The sequence below is a fragment of the Pavona decussata genome, unplaced genomic scaffold, assembly GCF_977016875.1.
Source record: "Pavona decussata unplaced genomic scaffold, jaPavDecu1.1 SCAFFOLD_21, whole genome shotgun sequence".
NCBI classification, from domain to species: Eukaryota; Metazoa; Cnidaria; class Anthozoa; order Scleractinia; family Agariciidae; genus Pavona; species Pavona decussata.
This window is the reverse complement of record NW_028145444.1, coordinates 1,501,320-1,518,334: the sequence shown is the minus strand read 5'-3', so window position 1 is coordinate 1,518,334 and position 17,015 is coordinate 1,501,320. Positions and strand designations below refer to the sequence as shown.

The 17,015-nt window shown below is 38.4% G+C and overlaps 1 protein-coding gene across 5 annotated transcripts in view; it reads right to left on the bottom strand.

Annotated features, from left to right (window-relative positions):
- Nucleotides 1-350: 350 nt before the first annotated feature.
- LOC146486136 (TNF receptor-associated factor 6-like) overlaps nucleotides 351-17,015 on the bottom strand; it is a 51,129-nt gene continuing 34,464 nt past the window's right edge. For 4 of the 5 annotated variants that reach the window (XM_085098677.1, XM_085098684.1, XM_085098702.1 and 1 more), the window contains 6 exons: nucleotides 13,659-13,766; nucleotides 13,034-13,195; nucleotides 11,501-11,575; nucleotides 10,975-11,052; nucleotides 9,462-9,808; nucleotides 351-4,552 (listed from right to left, as the gene is read on the bottom strand). In XM_085098677.1, coding sequence (XP_084954803.1) covers nucleotides 4,045-4,552; nucleotides 9,462-9,808; nucleotides 10,975-11,052; nucleotides 11,501-11,575; nucleotides 13,034-13,195; nucleotides 13,659-13,766 — 1,278 coding nt within the window. In that variant the 3' untranslated portion in view covers nucleotides 351-4,044. Of the gene's footprint in view, nucleotides 4,553-9,461; nucleotides 9,809-10,974; nucleotides 11,053-11,500; nucleotides 11,576-13,033; nucleotides 13,196-13,658; nucleotides 13,767-15,069; nucleotides 15,089-17,015 lie in introns of those variants that run through there. The other variant, XM_085098712.1, reaches the window with a different exon arrangement.

The window sequence follows — 17,015 nt, the reverse complement described above, 5'->3', positions numbered from 1 at the left end:
AGTTCACGGCTGGTTTGCTGCACAAACAAATGTATGGAAAGTTCAAAACACGACTGGACGCTTTCTGGCACAGCTACATCCGTCCAATTTTTCCTTGAAATCCTTTTCCTAGTGCCAAAAGTTTCCAATTCATGAATTTTTCAGAAGCGATGTTCTATGAAAATTATTTGACATCGGATTTCCTTGCAAACACTGTTACTTCATACCTGTTTGCCTACTCGTCAAAATGGCGTCGAAAACCGTGATAAGGCCTATCAGTCACGTCAACTTTCAGTTCAGCGCTGTTTTTCTGATACTAGTAATACTCGTTCGCGTATGTTTTGGCCCGACTATAGATCCATACTGTAAAATAACCTCAAATAAGTCACTTCATTTTTATCGCCCTTACGTCTTTATTTGTAACTATATCTAGCAACCGCTTCCTTTATAAATGTTGCAACTAGAACTTGCGTTCACTACAAAATTAAGGACCCACTACAACGTATACAATTAGAAAGCTTTTTCTATAAACTCGTATGTTTCATAAACTGGCAACATTAAATTTCTTCGCAACAAGGCCAAACTGTCTCCGGTCAGTCATCTGGGAAAGATCGGCGTTAGCCGACATTGAATGAAGCCCAAGTCCCTCACGGCGAATGAATGTCTTGTTGGTAAAATGAATGCCCTTCCCAAGAAGATTGCTTCAAGATGGCAGCCGATCAACTCTAATTTTTTTAAACCAGATTATTATTATCTTTCCCAGATTATTACCTTTTTTCTTGGTTCTCATAAACCTTTTTTGAACTTCTTTCCTTTTCTCTTCCATAGTTACAGGGGCAAGTTGTTAATTGGGGTTAACAGTGTCTCCTTAAACCCAAGAACTTAAAGAGGCAGTGTCATGGCGATCTTGCTGTGTTCAAAATAACTCAAAGAACCTTTTTTCTAACATGGAATTGCTGTTAGAACGCCGGGAAGAAAATTCTCCGAGGAAGAACAAATCAGTTTTTAGCGACATTTCTACATTATACAGGAAGAACTTAAAAACATGGTCAATTTTTGGTTGCAATCCATTTCCATCCTAGCCATCCGCAGCCAAACCTAACACTAGTTCCTGTGTACTGTACTAGTATTTTATTTATTTTATTTATTTAATTCAATATTTATTCAGGGGCATCCAATTTAGCAGAGCTAGTTTAAATGGAGCCCTGACACAGTACAAGACAAACATTGAAACATAAAAAAACTAGACAAATAATTTAGTAGGTTATAGTTAACAAAACTGATCCATTATTTTGACGATTCTATAGATTCAAATCACCGTGTTTCTTTTTTTTTGGCCATTCAAAGTGACACAAAAAATAGGTGACACCGCCCCTTTAAGCCTTGTAATTTATATCGCATTCCCCACGGTCCGTCTTGAAAGACGGACCACCATTGGTCGATTCTTGCAGTAACTATGGAGACCAACTCTTTTTAAGCAGCCCCTACTAATGTATGCAGTTGTTTCAACAAAATGCAAATGTAAATAACCACCATATTGAAGTGGGATTATTGAAGAACACGACGGCAGTTGAAGTGTAGACAATGTTTGAGTGTGTGGTGACTACCATGACTCCCAACCCTGGAACACCAGTGGCTGTTCTTTGTCAGGTCTCTCCTCTTCGACCAATCCGGCAAGGTTGGACCTACCAAGAGAAAACGCCCCCAGCCGGCAAAGCTCTTGGAATCGTTGAGACACGCAAGCTACACTACCACGACAAGGTGACATGACCAGAGTGTAGAATTAACAAATCGAATGTGGTTTGCCGTTGTCTGTACTCTTATCGACAACGATATTCGTCTTCTCAGTGGTCAAAATGTTGTGGAGGCCGAGTGAGTCCACAACAAATTTTGACCACTGTGATGACGAATATCGTTGTCGATAAGAGTGCAGACAACGCTAAACCACATTCCATTTGTTTCTTACCACAATATCAACGTCAAAGGAAATTTTTTCAATAATTGTTAAAATTTCCGCGCGCTGATTGACGCGAGCAGCGTTGTCTATACTCTTATCGACAACAGAAAATTAGCCAATCAGATTGCGAGATTAGAAACAATTGTGGTAAAAAAGGGATGGATTCCAAGTATGGGGTGGGGGAAGTGGCATTCATACTACCAACAAGATACCCATTGGCAGCGGGAAGCTTGAGCTTCACCCGATCTCAAGTCTGAAGCTACGTCATGATGGCGATCGATGAAACTGGTCCTAAAGGTCAACGAATTGTAACATTTTATATTAGCTAGGTTGCGAGGAAATTTAACTTTGCTTACAGGGTAAAATTAAATCATTGCATTATAAATACTAATTTAGAATCAAAATCAAAATCAGCGGAAAACTACTTGCTACAAAAAATTTCCAAATAACAGTTTAAATCAGTAAAGGCTTATAATAATTTAAAAGAGCCACGGTCCTGTTACTCTTGATATGACTGGCCAAAGTTGATTAGCTTAGATAATTCATGCTTTGTTATTTTCCTTCTATTCTTCTTTCGTGGCGACTATTGAATAACTTTAGGTTCCCACTGCATTTTTTTGCTATAACTTGTTAAATACTAGGAAACACTGAATATTTGTACTTTATGAGCTGCTGATATAAGAGCATGTTTCATGTACTGCTCTGCTTTTTTTCCCCCTACGATGACATTTGACGTCCATAGTACGTGTTAGTCCCATTTGTTACTTAACCCCTATTAGGCTGGTTATACCAGTTATAAAGAACAAGCAAACTACACTACTGAAAAGAAATGAGCAAAGTAAAGGTACCTTGCAGAAAACCGACAACGATACGAACTACATCCAATCAATGAAACGAAGTCCAATAAAGTTATTGTTTTAAACTGATATTTATAAGCAAGGGTCTAAGGCTTCTTATAGGGATGATTTAGAAGTTACCGCTACTCCTCCGGATTAAAGGAATACAAATTACTATTCTTGACGCTAGGTTAAAAAAAAAAACTAGATATTCAGGACAAAATTCAAAACGTTGCACTGATATTCTTCTTCCAAAGTTGGCCTCCAATGTTCTTTCTCCCTCCAAGAAGACATCTGTTTTCTGGAGCAGAGTGTTTTCTGCGCGACAAAGGCGAGAATTTAAAACGGTTGCCAGGTTTTCGTAATTTCCTCGTTTATCACCAATTTCCTTTCTGCGAGGTATTTATCGAAAGATTAAAGCACAGTTCAAAGTTTTTCACTGCTTTTCCTTTTGTCTTCGATTTCCTTTCGATCGTAACTGCTCTTTGGCGATCTTCTTCAACTTTTGCCAGCAGCTGAAAGATGGAACCTAAACAAACTTGGAATCCGAGCCTCTTACGCCCCAACTGTAGATACAACATGAGTTCATTCATGCATTTTATCGCACATGAGAAAGTATTGGTGAATCAGTGAAAACACATCTTTGATCAGTGATGGCAAGACAGCAACCCTTCAGTTTTACATCGTAAGGTAAGCTCCCATAACGGCTGACCCCACAAGAGTTACATTTTTCCTTTCACAACTCGATAACTCAAACCAACTTTAAACACAACTTTAAAGACTCAATTTTCAACTTCAAACGTCTACATAGTCAAGATTACTGCTGTTTCATAACTGTTAGACAAACTAGTTCGAAAGGGAAATGGTGATTTTCCTGTAATCTCCTTGCCAACCACTACACATTCGTTGGTCCAGCGTCACGCAATTCTTTTATTGTTTAACTTCCCATGATGACGGAAGGGATCTTGGTTACGAGTTAGATTGTCCCTGTCTTCGTAAGTACACAGTGCGAAATATCAGTAGGGTTGCGCTTCAAAAGATCTCACTGAACGCGTGTTTCCAGTGCCAAACTACGATTTCTGACATTAAATCTTATTTTACGTAAGTATTCCGGTGTCGTTTACGCGCTTCTTCTTTTTTACCCTAGTACAGAAATACCATAATTACTACCGCCAATTTCATTTTTGTAAACAAATTTGCTTCTTCTTGATAAGGAAATTCTTGATCGGCTGAGCTATTAATTGATTAGCCTTCTCTCGCAGGCTAACCAATTTAGTGAAAAATTTGAATGCGAACTAACATGGTATTATTCTTCACGTACTGTGGGTCACGAATCTGCTCGATGGGAGCAAATTCGACATAGCCATACCCTTTGTAGTTGCGGGGCGCTGTTGGCCTCTGGAATGCAAGCAGATTCGGTTTGGCCACCAAGGTTTCACTGATATGATGACGGAACTCCGAACCCTCCGACTGATCCAAGATGGACAGAGCGATCCTCCCGGTAAACGGCCACTCAAGGATGTTGTCATAATCACCCTGCATCATGTGAACAAACAGAGCAATGTGTTTTCCAACTCCGCTGTCCACACCATTCAGGTTGATCCTCATGCATAGCTTGTATCCATACAGGCTGGTGTGGAAGGCAGGGCTGTGTATTGCAGTCATCACTCCGTTGATGGCATCTTGACGGCATTGACGGTAATTTTCAATCCGCCAGATGTATGATCCATTGCACACACGGCCTTCATATTCAAGCAGTTTTGTCTCGTAGCGGTTAAACCTGAGCAAAAGAGAAAATTGATATTTTTCAGTAAAGAGGATTCAAAGTTCCCTTCAATCAGTTGGATTCTTCTTGGAGAAATTTCATCGTTTCACACATTTAGGAGCGATTTTCAATTGAGCGTCGAAAGTAATTTCGTGTTTGCGTTGGTTTTGCCTCTGTAATCGGTTGAAAAAACTCCAAACAAATTCTCAACCAATCAGAAGCAAAATCAAATCACAGAAAATAGGTCTAGCTTGTTAGTTACAACTCGTTAATTTTCAACTTTTCTGTTTTCCTCGGGATTTCTTTACCTTTCTTAAACTCCGTTTTCTATCGTTCCAAATGTCTTTGATCGTAATAATAATAATAATAATAATAATAATAATAATAATAATAATAATAATAATGATAACGATAATGATAATGATAATGATAATAATAATGATAATGATAATGATAATAATAATAATAATAAATAATCTCTTTATTAACATATACTAAGCAAATTGTTATTTACAAGTTAAAAGTTGAAAAAAGAACTATTAAAACGTATTTACAATTCATTTCGATTTCAAGACTAATTTTCAAGCACAAATTTTTTAAAGAAAAAACAAATGTCATAATAATAATAATAATAATAATAATAATAATAATAACAATTTTTTATCCTTTTAGTTTAACAGGCCCATAGATTAGCTCTCGCTACCTGCGGGCCAGTTTACTTCGTTTTTCTTGGTTAGATTTTTTAATTAATTTGAATGAACTTTTACGATACTCAATTGAAAGTCCATATCTATCGTGTGGGTATACGGTACGTTTCTTGATATAGCCTCAGGAGGACTGGTGAGGTTCTACAGGCACCAAAACTAATGTTTAGGCCCTATATGCTTTTAAGGCAATAGCTGACTGAAGGAAATTATTTGGAAGGGTCAGAGTATAAGTATAAAACAACAACAAAAACAATATCAACCAGACATTTTTAACTCGTGAATGCGCGCATGCGCAATGAACAAGTTATAGCGATGGCTGACTGTCGACTTGGTTGGTTGGTTGGTCGGTTCTGTCGTTAACTTTCGGGCGTGCGCAGTGAATGAGTTTTAAATTCACGGCGCATCAGGATACTCTTATTCAAGATGTAGAGAATAATTTGACGATCATTTAGTGCAAGAATGGTAAGTGTAGAGTTTGGAGCAAAGTTACAAGTTTTTTCAGTTTTTCAGAAAGTCCGGGGTCGTAAACTCAATTTGTGAAAAAAAAAAAAAAAAAAAAGTGATATTTTTTTTGGCGACGCATCAGAATTCTCTTATTCATTCTGTAGAGAATAATAAGAATGGAGATTTTTCGTTGAATCTGAGCAAAGTTATAGTTTTTCGTTTTTTTTTTTCACAAAGTGCGGTGTCTTTTAAGAATTAAAAATAATTTAATTTAGAAATAATTTAATTAAAAAATAATTTAATTTAAAAGTAATTGTCGGCATGGACTTTGAATAAACAAGACGCTTTTTAGAGCTTTTACCTTTAGCACTAGTGGCCTTATTTATTGTAGGCCTCACCGACTTTTTTAACCTATCCTCCCTTCGCAATTGAACTAACTGAATCGTTTTAGTCCGAAAGAATGCGTGATATTGCGTTGCGCAACTTGACATTTTGCCGCCGAAAATATTTCCCGCCAGAAAATGTCTTCAGCTGAAAGAAGCACTCTTATCAACTGAAAAGTTCACTGCTAATCATAACTTTTTGCATACATGAAAACTCGACATCTTTCATCATATTTTTCCTTCTCATACAAAAGTATTACATCAAGTAGACTAGTTTGCTAAAAAAAACTAGTTTTGCTGTCAGTTTTTACGCGAAAGCGGAACGAGCCATGTCACGCATCAGTGACGTCATAAACAAAATTATGCAAATTTCTGGTGAAATGAACACGTTAAGATCTTGTCAGCTTTCATAGAGGTTTCAAAGGGAAAAATGTTTCATTTTCGCAATTTACAACTGGTAATTTATGGGAAAGCAAAAGGACGCGGTCGATAAATAATTCTTATTTAGCAAGAGCTTGTCATATTTCATTATTTTTACTTGAGGATTGCGTGGACTGAACTCCAAAGGAAAAATTTCACGCATTTATGTCGGGCATGAAATGTCATGCGATACTTTGTTGAACAGATTTCCCTTTGTGAGATCGGCTTGAAAAACACAAATCTACCTGGAAGTTAAAAACAGTATGCCCTACAGTAATTTTGTAATTTTAATTCCCCAGAAAACTTCACTTTCCCATCGGGCAAGTGATGGTCAGAATCCACTAGCCCGATCACAAAATCCAGTAGCCCCGGACTATCGGACACGAATTTGCATGACGTAGCTGCACATGGCGTGCTTCTTTGAATAAAAAAACACGTCATTTTTTTTAATCGGCGCATCGGAATAATCTTATTCAATCTGTAGAGAATAATTTGGCAATCATTTTTTATAGTACAAGAATGATTATTTTTCGTTACATAATCGGGCAAAGATATAATTTCTTTTAGCTTTCAAGGAAGTTTCCGTAGCCGTCTAAATTTCAATTACTGATGCGTCATCTGCATTCACGAGTTGGCTCACAGGAGCCTTTGATTATGTTTTTCATATGTTAACCTCTGCGACGACTAAAGTCAACCACCATGACCTCAACTAGCAAGACCTCTCACTTCTCTACGACATGGACAACCTCTGTGACCTCTACCACTTCTACAACTTCAAAACCTCTAGACTTCCACAATATCCCCGACCTCCACCACCTCGATGACCTCTACAACGTTTAAGGCAATTCTCCCCAAAATTCCTTACTGTAAAGTGTCGTTGCTTTTTCTTAAACCCTCATTGTTATCAGCCTTACAGAAGTCGTAGAGTTCTCGAGAAATCGTAGAGCGTGTAAAGTTTGTAGAATTTATAGAATTTGTGTAAGTCGCAGAAGTTGAAGAGGTCAGAGCTTGAAGAAGTTGCAGAGTTTGTGGAGGGCCCAAAGATTGTAGAGGTCGTAACGTTTGCTGAGAGTGTAAAGGTTGAGGGCGTAGAGTTTGTAGAGATTATGAAGTATGTGGAGGTCAGTTAGTTTGTGAAGGTCGCAGAGTTTGTGGAGATCGTACAGGTTGACGAGGTCAGAGACTGAAGAAGTCGTAGACTCAGAATTTGAGGGTGTCGCAGAGTTAGCGGAGGCTGTAAAGTTTGTAGAGGTTGGAGAGATCGTAAAGTCTGTAGAGGTCAAAGAATTTGAGGTCGTAAAGGTGAGAGTTTGAAGAAGCCGTAAAGTTTGTGGAGGTCAAAGTTTGTCAACGGCGTAGTTTATACGGAGGTCAGAGCTTGAAGAGGTTGTAAAAGTCAGAGTTTGTGGAAGGCAAAAACGTCGAGGAGGTCAGAGTTTGTGGAAGTCGTAGAGTTGGTAGAGGTTAAGGATTGAAGAAGTGGTAGAGTTTGTATAAGCCGGTTTGTATAAGGTCGTGGAGGGTGTAGAGTTTGTAGAGGTCTGAGTTTGCGGAAGGCGTAGGAGCTTAAGAGGTCAGAGTCTGTGGAAGACGTAGAGGTTGAACAGGCCAGAGGTTGAAGGAGTCGTAGAGTTTGTACAGGTCAGGGGTTGCGGAGGCAAAGGGTTGAAGAAGTCCTAGAGTTTGCAGAAGGCGTAGAGGTTGAAGAGGTCAGAGTTTGTAGTAAAACGTAGAGGTTGAAGAGGTCAGAGTTTTTAGAGGTTAGAGGTTGTGGACGGCATAGAGGTTAAAGAGGTCAGAGTTTGCAGAAGGCGTAGAAGTTGAAGAGGTCAGAGTTTTTAGAGGTTAGAGTTTGTGGACGGCGTAGACGTTGAAAAGCCGTAGAGTTTCAAGAGGTCATTGGTTCATATATGTCCAGAAATGCACGCAATAGCTAATTTAAAATTTTGACGAAATCTTGCCACAGAGTTGACGATCTTGGCGGATTTGGCAACTGTGACGAATTTGGCGAAATTTTTATCAAATTACCTGACTTATGTGAATTAGTTCAACACACAGAAACCAGCCATGTTGACGGATTTGAATTTTTTGGCGAAATTTCGTCAAATTGCTAAAATTGTGCACATTGGCTAAACACATGGGAAGCCCACCATGTTGACGGATTTGACGATTTTGGCGAATATGGCAAAATTTCGTCAAATTGCCAAACGTATGCAAATTAGCTAAAAACAAGGAAACGAGCCATGTTGACGGATTTGACTATTTTGGCAAATTTGTAAAGGTCAGAGTTTGTAAAGGTCAGAGTTCAAGGAAGGCGTGGAGTTTGTGGAGTGCGAAGAGGTTGAAGAAGTTGTAGAGTTTGTAAACGTCGTAAAATTCAAAGAGTCATTGGTTGAAAAGGTCGTAGAGTTTAAAAGGTCATTGGTTGAAGAATTCGTAGAGTTTGTGGAGGCCATAGTGTTTGAAGAGGTCACAGGTTGATGAGATCATTGAGTTGCACGACTGATAGTAATGGCGCTTGAGGAATTAAATGGAGTTTGCTTGCATATGGGTTTTTTAGAGGAGGTTCAAGAGGTAGTAGATTATTAACCTCATAAGACAGTGAAAGCTTCTAATATACTATGTTGATAGTCAACCAAAATATTCTGCATCAAGTATTTATTTCTTTTGCCTCATCTGCGTGACTTTAGAGTTTACAAGGCATGATTACCAAGGTTAGTGCCACACTTATCTTGCGTGAAAAAACTGGCAGAGGTCGTAGAACCTCAACAGCCACCTCTGTGGTTGAGACTATCAAGAAACGTTCAGTATTTGTGTGGAACACTGCAACCAACACCCGGAACTCCCAGCTACACCGTTAGTACCCCAGACATCAAAGCAAGAGAATAAGGAAAATTTCCTGCGTGGTGGTACAGTCTTTTCACCTCATCTTTCTAGCATAAGCAGCTAGAAATGTTTCCAGTGACTTACCTAAGAGTGAGTTCTTGCATGGGTCTCTCATGCCTCACACGCGCCTCTTCAAGCCTGCGCTCCAGATGTTGAACCGTGCTAGACAGTGCAGTAACAAGACGTCTCATCTCATCAATCTCATTGCGTTGTTCTTGACAAAGTGTTGCCAAATTAGTCACATAATCTTCATGGCTGGCCTGTTCTTGAGGGCGAGCCTCCGTACCACCCCTGGTACGCCTTGGTGGATACTTTGGTGTCTCTGACTCAGCAGCTTGTGTTGCTCTCAAGGCAGCAAACGCCTTTGTCATGTCTATCATATGACTGGTAAGTTGCTCATGAACATGGTCATCCACTGCTGGACGTAAACCCTGGTGAACGATTAAAATATTCATATTACATAGCTTTCATGGACAGTTGAAATGCTCACGTCACTCGATAGATCCAAAAGGTGGTTACTGGAATGGCGGAAAATCTACTCATTTCACCCATTGTGACCAATCCCGGGGCAGGCGTTTATTTCGACGAATCTTCAACATAACAGAACAAAAAGCCTCGGCTAATGAAAACCACAAATGTGCGTTATACATACCTGTACATGTCGCAAGGGAAATTTGTTTCAAACAATCAGAATTTCTACCCAGATTTGGGTGGTAATTACGTCATCAATAGGGTATTTTCCAGTTATTACTCAGACGTCACTTCTCCTGGGAAACCCAGTGCTGACACAAGAGGCATTGAGATGCAACCTTTTGGCTGCTCACACATGGCAATAGCCATTCATTTATTCATTCATTTATTTAAAATTAAGACTCAGATTTGGGTAGTAATTACGTCATCAATAGGGTATTTTGCAGTCATTACTCAGACGTCACTTCTCCTGGGAAACCCAGTGCTGGCACAAGAGGCATTGAGATGCAACTTTTTGGCTGCTCACACATGGCACGGACGCATTCATTTATTCGTAGTAAATTCTGATTGCTTCTTCAGGTTCTCAAAATCCCCAATTGTGGATCAGAGTTATACCCTTCAAAGTGATATGCTTCTCGTAGTACAGTCGAACCTGTATTAAGCGGTCACCCTCGGAGAATGGCTAAGTGACTGCTTAATACAGGTTGTACAGAATACATCACTTACAGTGATGTACTTGGTTAAGAAAGTTCTGCGATAAAATGGTATGACAAAGGAGAGCATGGTATTGAAACGGACTAGTACAACATTAACGCCACGATTGTGCAGCTCATTAGAAACTTGATTGCCTGGCACGCTATTTGTTACCATATTTAAGTGGTTTCCTTTTACCATGTGACCGTTTAAAACAGGTCAAGACAATAGAAATCAGCTTGTTGGGACTTTTGGGTGACCGTGACCGCTTAATAGAGGTGACCTTTTAATACAGGTCAGGATTACAGTAAATAAGGGAAGCAACTTTCGGGACTTTGACAACTGACCGCTTAATAGATGGTGACTGCTTAATACAGTGCCGCTTAATACAGGTTCGACTGTATTTATATGCTTTGTGAAGCTCATTCAGTACCTCATATGCGCATCCCACGATGCTGAAAGGACATTTAATTTCTTTTCTTGGGCACTCTTTATCCAAGTGATCGTCCATCTGACAGAAAAAAACACCCAACATGCTTCATCACAAGAAAACAGTGCCTTATTCTTGAGCAAAAAGGACATTCTTCCACAAGCAATCAGTAGCAATGGTATTTATTTTAAAAGCCCTGCACACTTTTCTAGATTATATAAAATGCATAGTAATCATTGTAGCCTTCAGGAACAAAAGTAAAATCTGAAACTTTCCTTCTATCAAACTGAATCTTAGAAATTTCTGAAAGTTTACTATGACTTGAATACCTTTAACATCTCTTGTTCATCAATCATGCTCATTGACCAATTTTCAATGGCTGTACAAGAAACAAGTTTATTTTCCACGACCTTCACGACTTTAAAATTCAATGAAGTTTTTATGAGTTTCCATGATTTGCGAACCCAGTTACCAAGGTTACTGTTTGTGGGGATATTACATATTTTTCAATGCATTCAAAATCACTCACCATGTCTCTTGGTATGTTCTCCTTTCCACAGGATCCACATGGCAGTGGGTATTTTGGGCACGTTTCATAATGACTCTAAAGAAATAACAGAAAAGTGACAATTATTGAATGCAACAACTGAATTATGACGTGGCATTGTGTTTTTCTCTTCGAAAAGTGGCAACCTATCGACATTTTCACAATTAGGAAAAACACCTTGACCAACTAAAAAAATGAGCATTGAATCCTTGGTTGACTAATCTGTTTGAAAGTCGCTTGCATTTATTTAGTTTTTCAGCAAAATAATAATAATAATAATAATAATAATAATAATAATAATAATAGTAATAATAATAATAATAATGATAATATTAATAATAATAATAATAATAATAATAATAGTAATAATAATAATAATAATAATAATATTAATAATAATAATAATAATAATAATAGTAATAATAATAATAATAATAATAATAATAATAATAATGAGCAATTTCTCCTAATTTAAGCATCAGGTGAAACATAAACATGCAGCATTTCTTATAATAATAATATTATTTTCTATTGTGCCTACAAGAGCAGACCCTTCTTCTGACTCTTGCTTCACTCAGTGGGTTAAGTAATATATCAAACATGAGGAAGAGTGTTTCCTTCAATTTCCAAACACCGAGAACTAGGTTGGAAAAATGAGGCATAGCCGAGTTTTTTTAACCAACTTTGAGGTGTTTGGAAATAGGAGGAAACCCTCTTTCGAGTGTTTGATATGGCTTCTCAAACTATTGATAACTCTTGGAGAAATTCGAAGCAAAAGTTCACAAAATTTGACGATAATTAAGATCACATTTCAACCTCCTTCACGGTAGTGATTTGCATTGCTTTGGCTTGATGAATTATTAATGAGTTTGGCTAATGCAGGGACATATCTTTGTTACTGGTCCACCTTTTAAGCATTACTCTTGTTAAACAAAGTTGATTTGTCTGCATGCCAAAGCAGAGTTAATTTGTGGCAATCTGGATAATTTTTAAAGCCAAAAAAAATTTCTACTTCAACAATTGAGTATACCAGGGGGCTATCAACTGATACCGCAGCTGCCCCACAATATATAAATTTGATGTTCATAAAACAGACATTTGTCTGAGAAGGGAACCTTCAACAGCTAATATATGTTAGTACCAAGAACATCAAATTTCAAAGGCAGAACTATCAGATTTATAGTCCCTGGAGGGATACACTCATTTTTTTTGTTGTTCACCACTAAATTGTCTTCCACAGAAGAGCCACCAAATTTAAAGTTCACCAATTGCATGAACAAGATTAAAATACAAAGTAAGCAACCTGTTTGCCAGTAGAAAGTTTTTGTTGTAAATGAGTACTATCCCTCAGGTGATTTCTGCCCAATGGCCTCTATTGCCTGATGGTGTCTTCCTGTAAACACCATCAATTTAAACCAGTCAGACTAAAAGAACATTTTATTAGTAAACTGTACTAAACCAACAGTTTTCATCCAACCTTTCAAATAAAAAAACATAATGCATTGATCAACAAACCTCCAAGCCATTCCACCTGATCTCCTCTTTGCAGAAATTACAAGGTACTGTCCTGTTAGGACATTCTTTTTTCAAATGTTCTTCCAGATCTTTCTTTTTCATCTGCTTCCCACAATTCTTGGGACAACTGATGTCAACAAAAGGACATTCCTTCATATGCTCCTAATACAAGGAATACCAGTTTAATTTGTAGTGAAATTCCTCAAGAAACCAACTAAGCTGAATATTAAGCCAAAATTGTGATTATCTAAAAAAACATTTCCCCCCACCTTCTCCCCCACCCCCTCCCAAATGCAAAGCTTTTATCTTTCCTTGCTCACAGTCAGAATTCACATTGCTATCAACAATGTCTGGACAAGGGGTGGAGAGGGGGGGGGGGCATACGCTAACAGTTGGCTTACTGTGACTGCTACTACAGGGACAGAGGTCCAAGGATATAATTCCACCCACCACCCACAAGATGGATTGCTCTAACCCCACCAAAAACCCCACTTCCTGGGGTTAATATAGTTAAATGATTTCCAACAGAATTCAAGAACTGCTGCCTCCTCAAAGAGTGTTGTTTCTACTGAGTTTTCAAGATAACAGAATTTGACTGTCTGCAGTTTGAAAGCTGCACACTCACCTCCAATTCACAAAGAGGGCCTTTCCACGGGCAACCATGCAGTTTTTTTAGTCGGCAGAAGACATTATGCTGCAGCATTTCTCGTTTGGCAAAATTGTCTGGATACAGCTATAATTAAAAAGAAAAACAACCCGATTGTTAGGTCTCTAGCCTTGTTTAAGCCTTAGAGAAGAAGGGCGTTTGGACATCCTGCAGCAAATTGTTTACATGTTTACACTCTAAGCCCTAGTGTCTGTTGGAGGGCTTGACGCATAACCAACCTTAACTGCATTTTAGTTTTTGCACATGCCTTTCAAATCCTTCAAGCTACAGATAGCTCCAAAGCTATCTGCACGTTTTGGAGTGTTTTCTGTGAAATATGTTTGTTTCCAAGAGTCTTTCTGTTGTTTTCTGCTTCATTTTGGAATAAATATGAAAAACTTGCCTATACAGTGGAACCTTGATTTAACGAATTCGCTGGGGACCGGCCAAATTTGTTCGTTAAATCGAGGGTTCATTATATCGAAAACCTCGATATAACGAACTTTAGGGTAAACAACGAAAATGTTTGTTATATGGAGGTCATAGTTAATGATTGATTTTCAACACAGGTGACTTCTGTCATGCAATTCAATGCAATTTTCGTCACCCAAAAGTGCCGCGTTTTGAGATGCAATTCATTAAGCAGTTATTTTCACTTTTGAGCAGATGCGCAGCTTTTGTTTACAAAAAAAACGAAACTTTCAGAGTGTTGATCTGCTCAGCGTTTATCTTCTGTCGCGTGTTGACATTGTAATTTGTTATATCGAGGTAGATTTTACGTTTGGGCTTCCGGATTATGTTCGTTATGTCAAAGAATTAATTATATTGAGGTTCTATTCCATACATTTTACTGTAACTTTGGCCGGGACATAGAATATTGTTCGTTATACTGAGGACTTCGTTAAATAGCGGTTCGTTAAATCGAGGTTCCACTGTAATCGTCGATTTTCACTCTAAACAAAGCACAAGAAAGAGAAAAAAAAAATCCCTGAGAGACCTTGTGCAAAGGAATGGAAGGACACATACAAAATCAGACAAATTCCAACCAGGACAACAACAAAAGACAAGCTCAAATGAACTAGAGGTCAGTTATGCACCAAGCCATTTAATTTTCATAATCTCCCCACTGCTGTCCATGTATTCGTTATAGCATTGGTTGGGAGGATTTGTTTGAACATGAAAGACAATGTTGTACCACTGGAGAATGTTGAGTGGGAACGAGTTAGAAAAAGGAGAACACTTTAAAAGAAGGGAGAGAATGACAATCTATTACCATCATCAGACTTAAATGCCCCCTCTGAAATACATGTAAGTTATGATAATTCTTAAATGCAAATGCTTATACATGTATCTTATACTATTTCCAGACATTTTGATGCCTTTGATTAACCTCTACATTCTGACAGATCACAACTTGATGCAATCACTAAATCCACAAGTGTGACTTGTTGAAGCTACATATAACATATGTGTTGATTGTGTTGTTTTTTTTTTACTTGCTTTGAAGATTTTTCCAAGGATACCCTCCTCTCTTCAAACAAACCACTCGTAGACAACATCACCCAACAGAAAACCATCTAAAAGATGTGATTTTCTAGCCAAAAAGCATGAACAATCTGCAGTGGAAAAGTCACAACAGGCACAATAATGACTTCCTCATTAGTACTGGCATTATGATTTGAATGGGTAAAAGAATCAGAAAACAAAGAAAATTCAGAAAATAGCAAAATTGGGATTACTTTCAATTCCTTGAAAATTTGATGGAAAATCCAAAAAATAGCAAAATTGGCATCACTTTCAATTCCTTGAAAATTTGAGAGATAGCATTACAGTATTCTAAGTCAATTACCTGGTGAGTTTGAGCTGGGAATCCTCAATGTGCCCTACACAACACCATGTTACTAAGGATACAGAGAACGTTTTGGCAATGGAATCAGAAGCAAAAAGTGGTCCTGACGGCATGTCTGGTAGTGAGGAGAGTTAACTAGACCATTAGCCCAAAAACGAAAGTGAAGAATCAAGGTAAGGGATAAGTAAACACGTACTACACCATCACAAGGGTTTTACAAGTGCAGTCTTAAAATGGAATGAAATTATATTTAGATTTGCTTTTTACATTCAAAACCTTGCCTACTGCTTCCAATAGGCTCCAGGTTTCTACAGTATTTGAGGTTGAGAGATACATTTTATGTGGATGAAAACATCTTTTTGGAACAACTAAGGAAAATTTCTTACATATTCTCACTGGGGGCCACCAAGCACAAATACCCCCTATTCCTATGTGACCTGTGTATTTAAATCCTCAGGGGAACCAGTTATGTATAAATAGGCCTGTTTTATCCTGTTTATTTCCCTCTTCGTTAAAATGGACACAAGATATCACATTGTCGTTTGGTTTCCTGTCATCCCTGCGCCGTGTTTTGTTCTCTAATTATTTTTCAGCACTTTAATACATGTATGGCCCAAGTCCCCATAAATCCCGAGGCTGGTGTGGTTTTTGGCAGCTGTGCATGAAGCTGAAAACAAACCCGCTCCTGTGCACGTGGCTGCGGCTGCTCCAGCTCCTGAGGAAAACAATGCTGTCCCTGCTGCTCCGCCTCTGGCTCAAAAGTTACATTTTTCTTTCGTGTTTTGGTAAGTTTCATGGTGTGTCTTATCATAGTTTAGATTTTTCCACTTCATTTCCTTTTACACTTATATTTTCACCCAGTATGCCTGGGCACATAATTTCTTGGTTTGCGAGTTCTAGCCATGTGTTACTAGTCTGTACGTGTCGCTAGTTGTTTGTCTGTGTGGAAAATTTACTTTTTTGTGTTCTCTGTGACTTGGCTTCTGTGTACAGCTTCTGTTTCCAGGAAGGTCTGGGTGACCAGTTTTTTGCTTTTTGCGTCTGTGTGACAGGTTTTAGTAAGCACCACCTTGGAACCATGTTCTTGGTGTCTTTGCATGGAGATATACATGTGTTGTACTTTTTATTACAGCGGTTTAGTTTTTTGTCTGTGTGATGGACGGCCTTTTAATCCTTTTATCTGTTTTACAGATTCAGCTTTGCTTCTGTGTGGTGAGTGTGTGAGGGATGTCATTTGTCTGTGTGATGAGTTTATCCTTTCGTGTCTTCGTGACTAGTGTTGTCACAACGTCTGTGTGACGGATGTCGTTTGTCTGTGTAACGAGTTTATTCTTTTGTGTCTTCATGACTTCTGTTGTCACCAGGTCTGTGTGATGGCTGCCGTTTGTCGGTGTGACGAGTTTTTCCTTTCGTGTCTTCGTGACTGGTGTTGTCATGACGTCTGTGTGACAAGTCTATTCTTTCGTGTCTTTGTGACTCATGTTGTC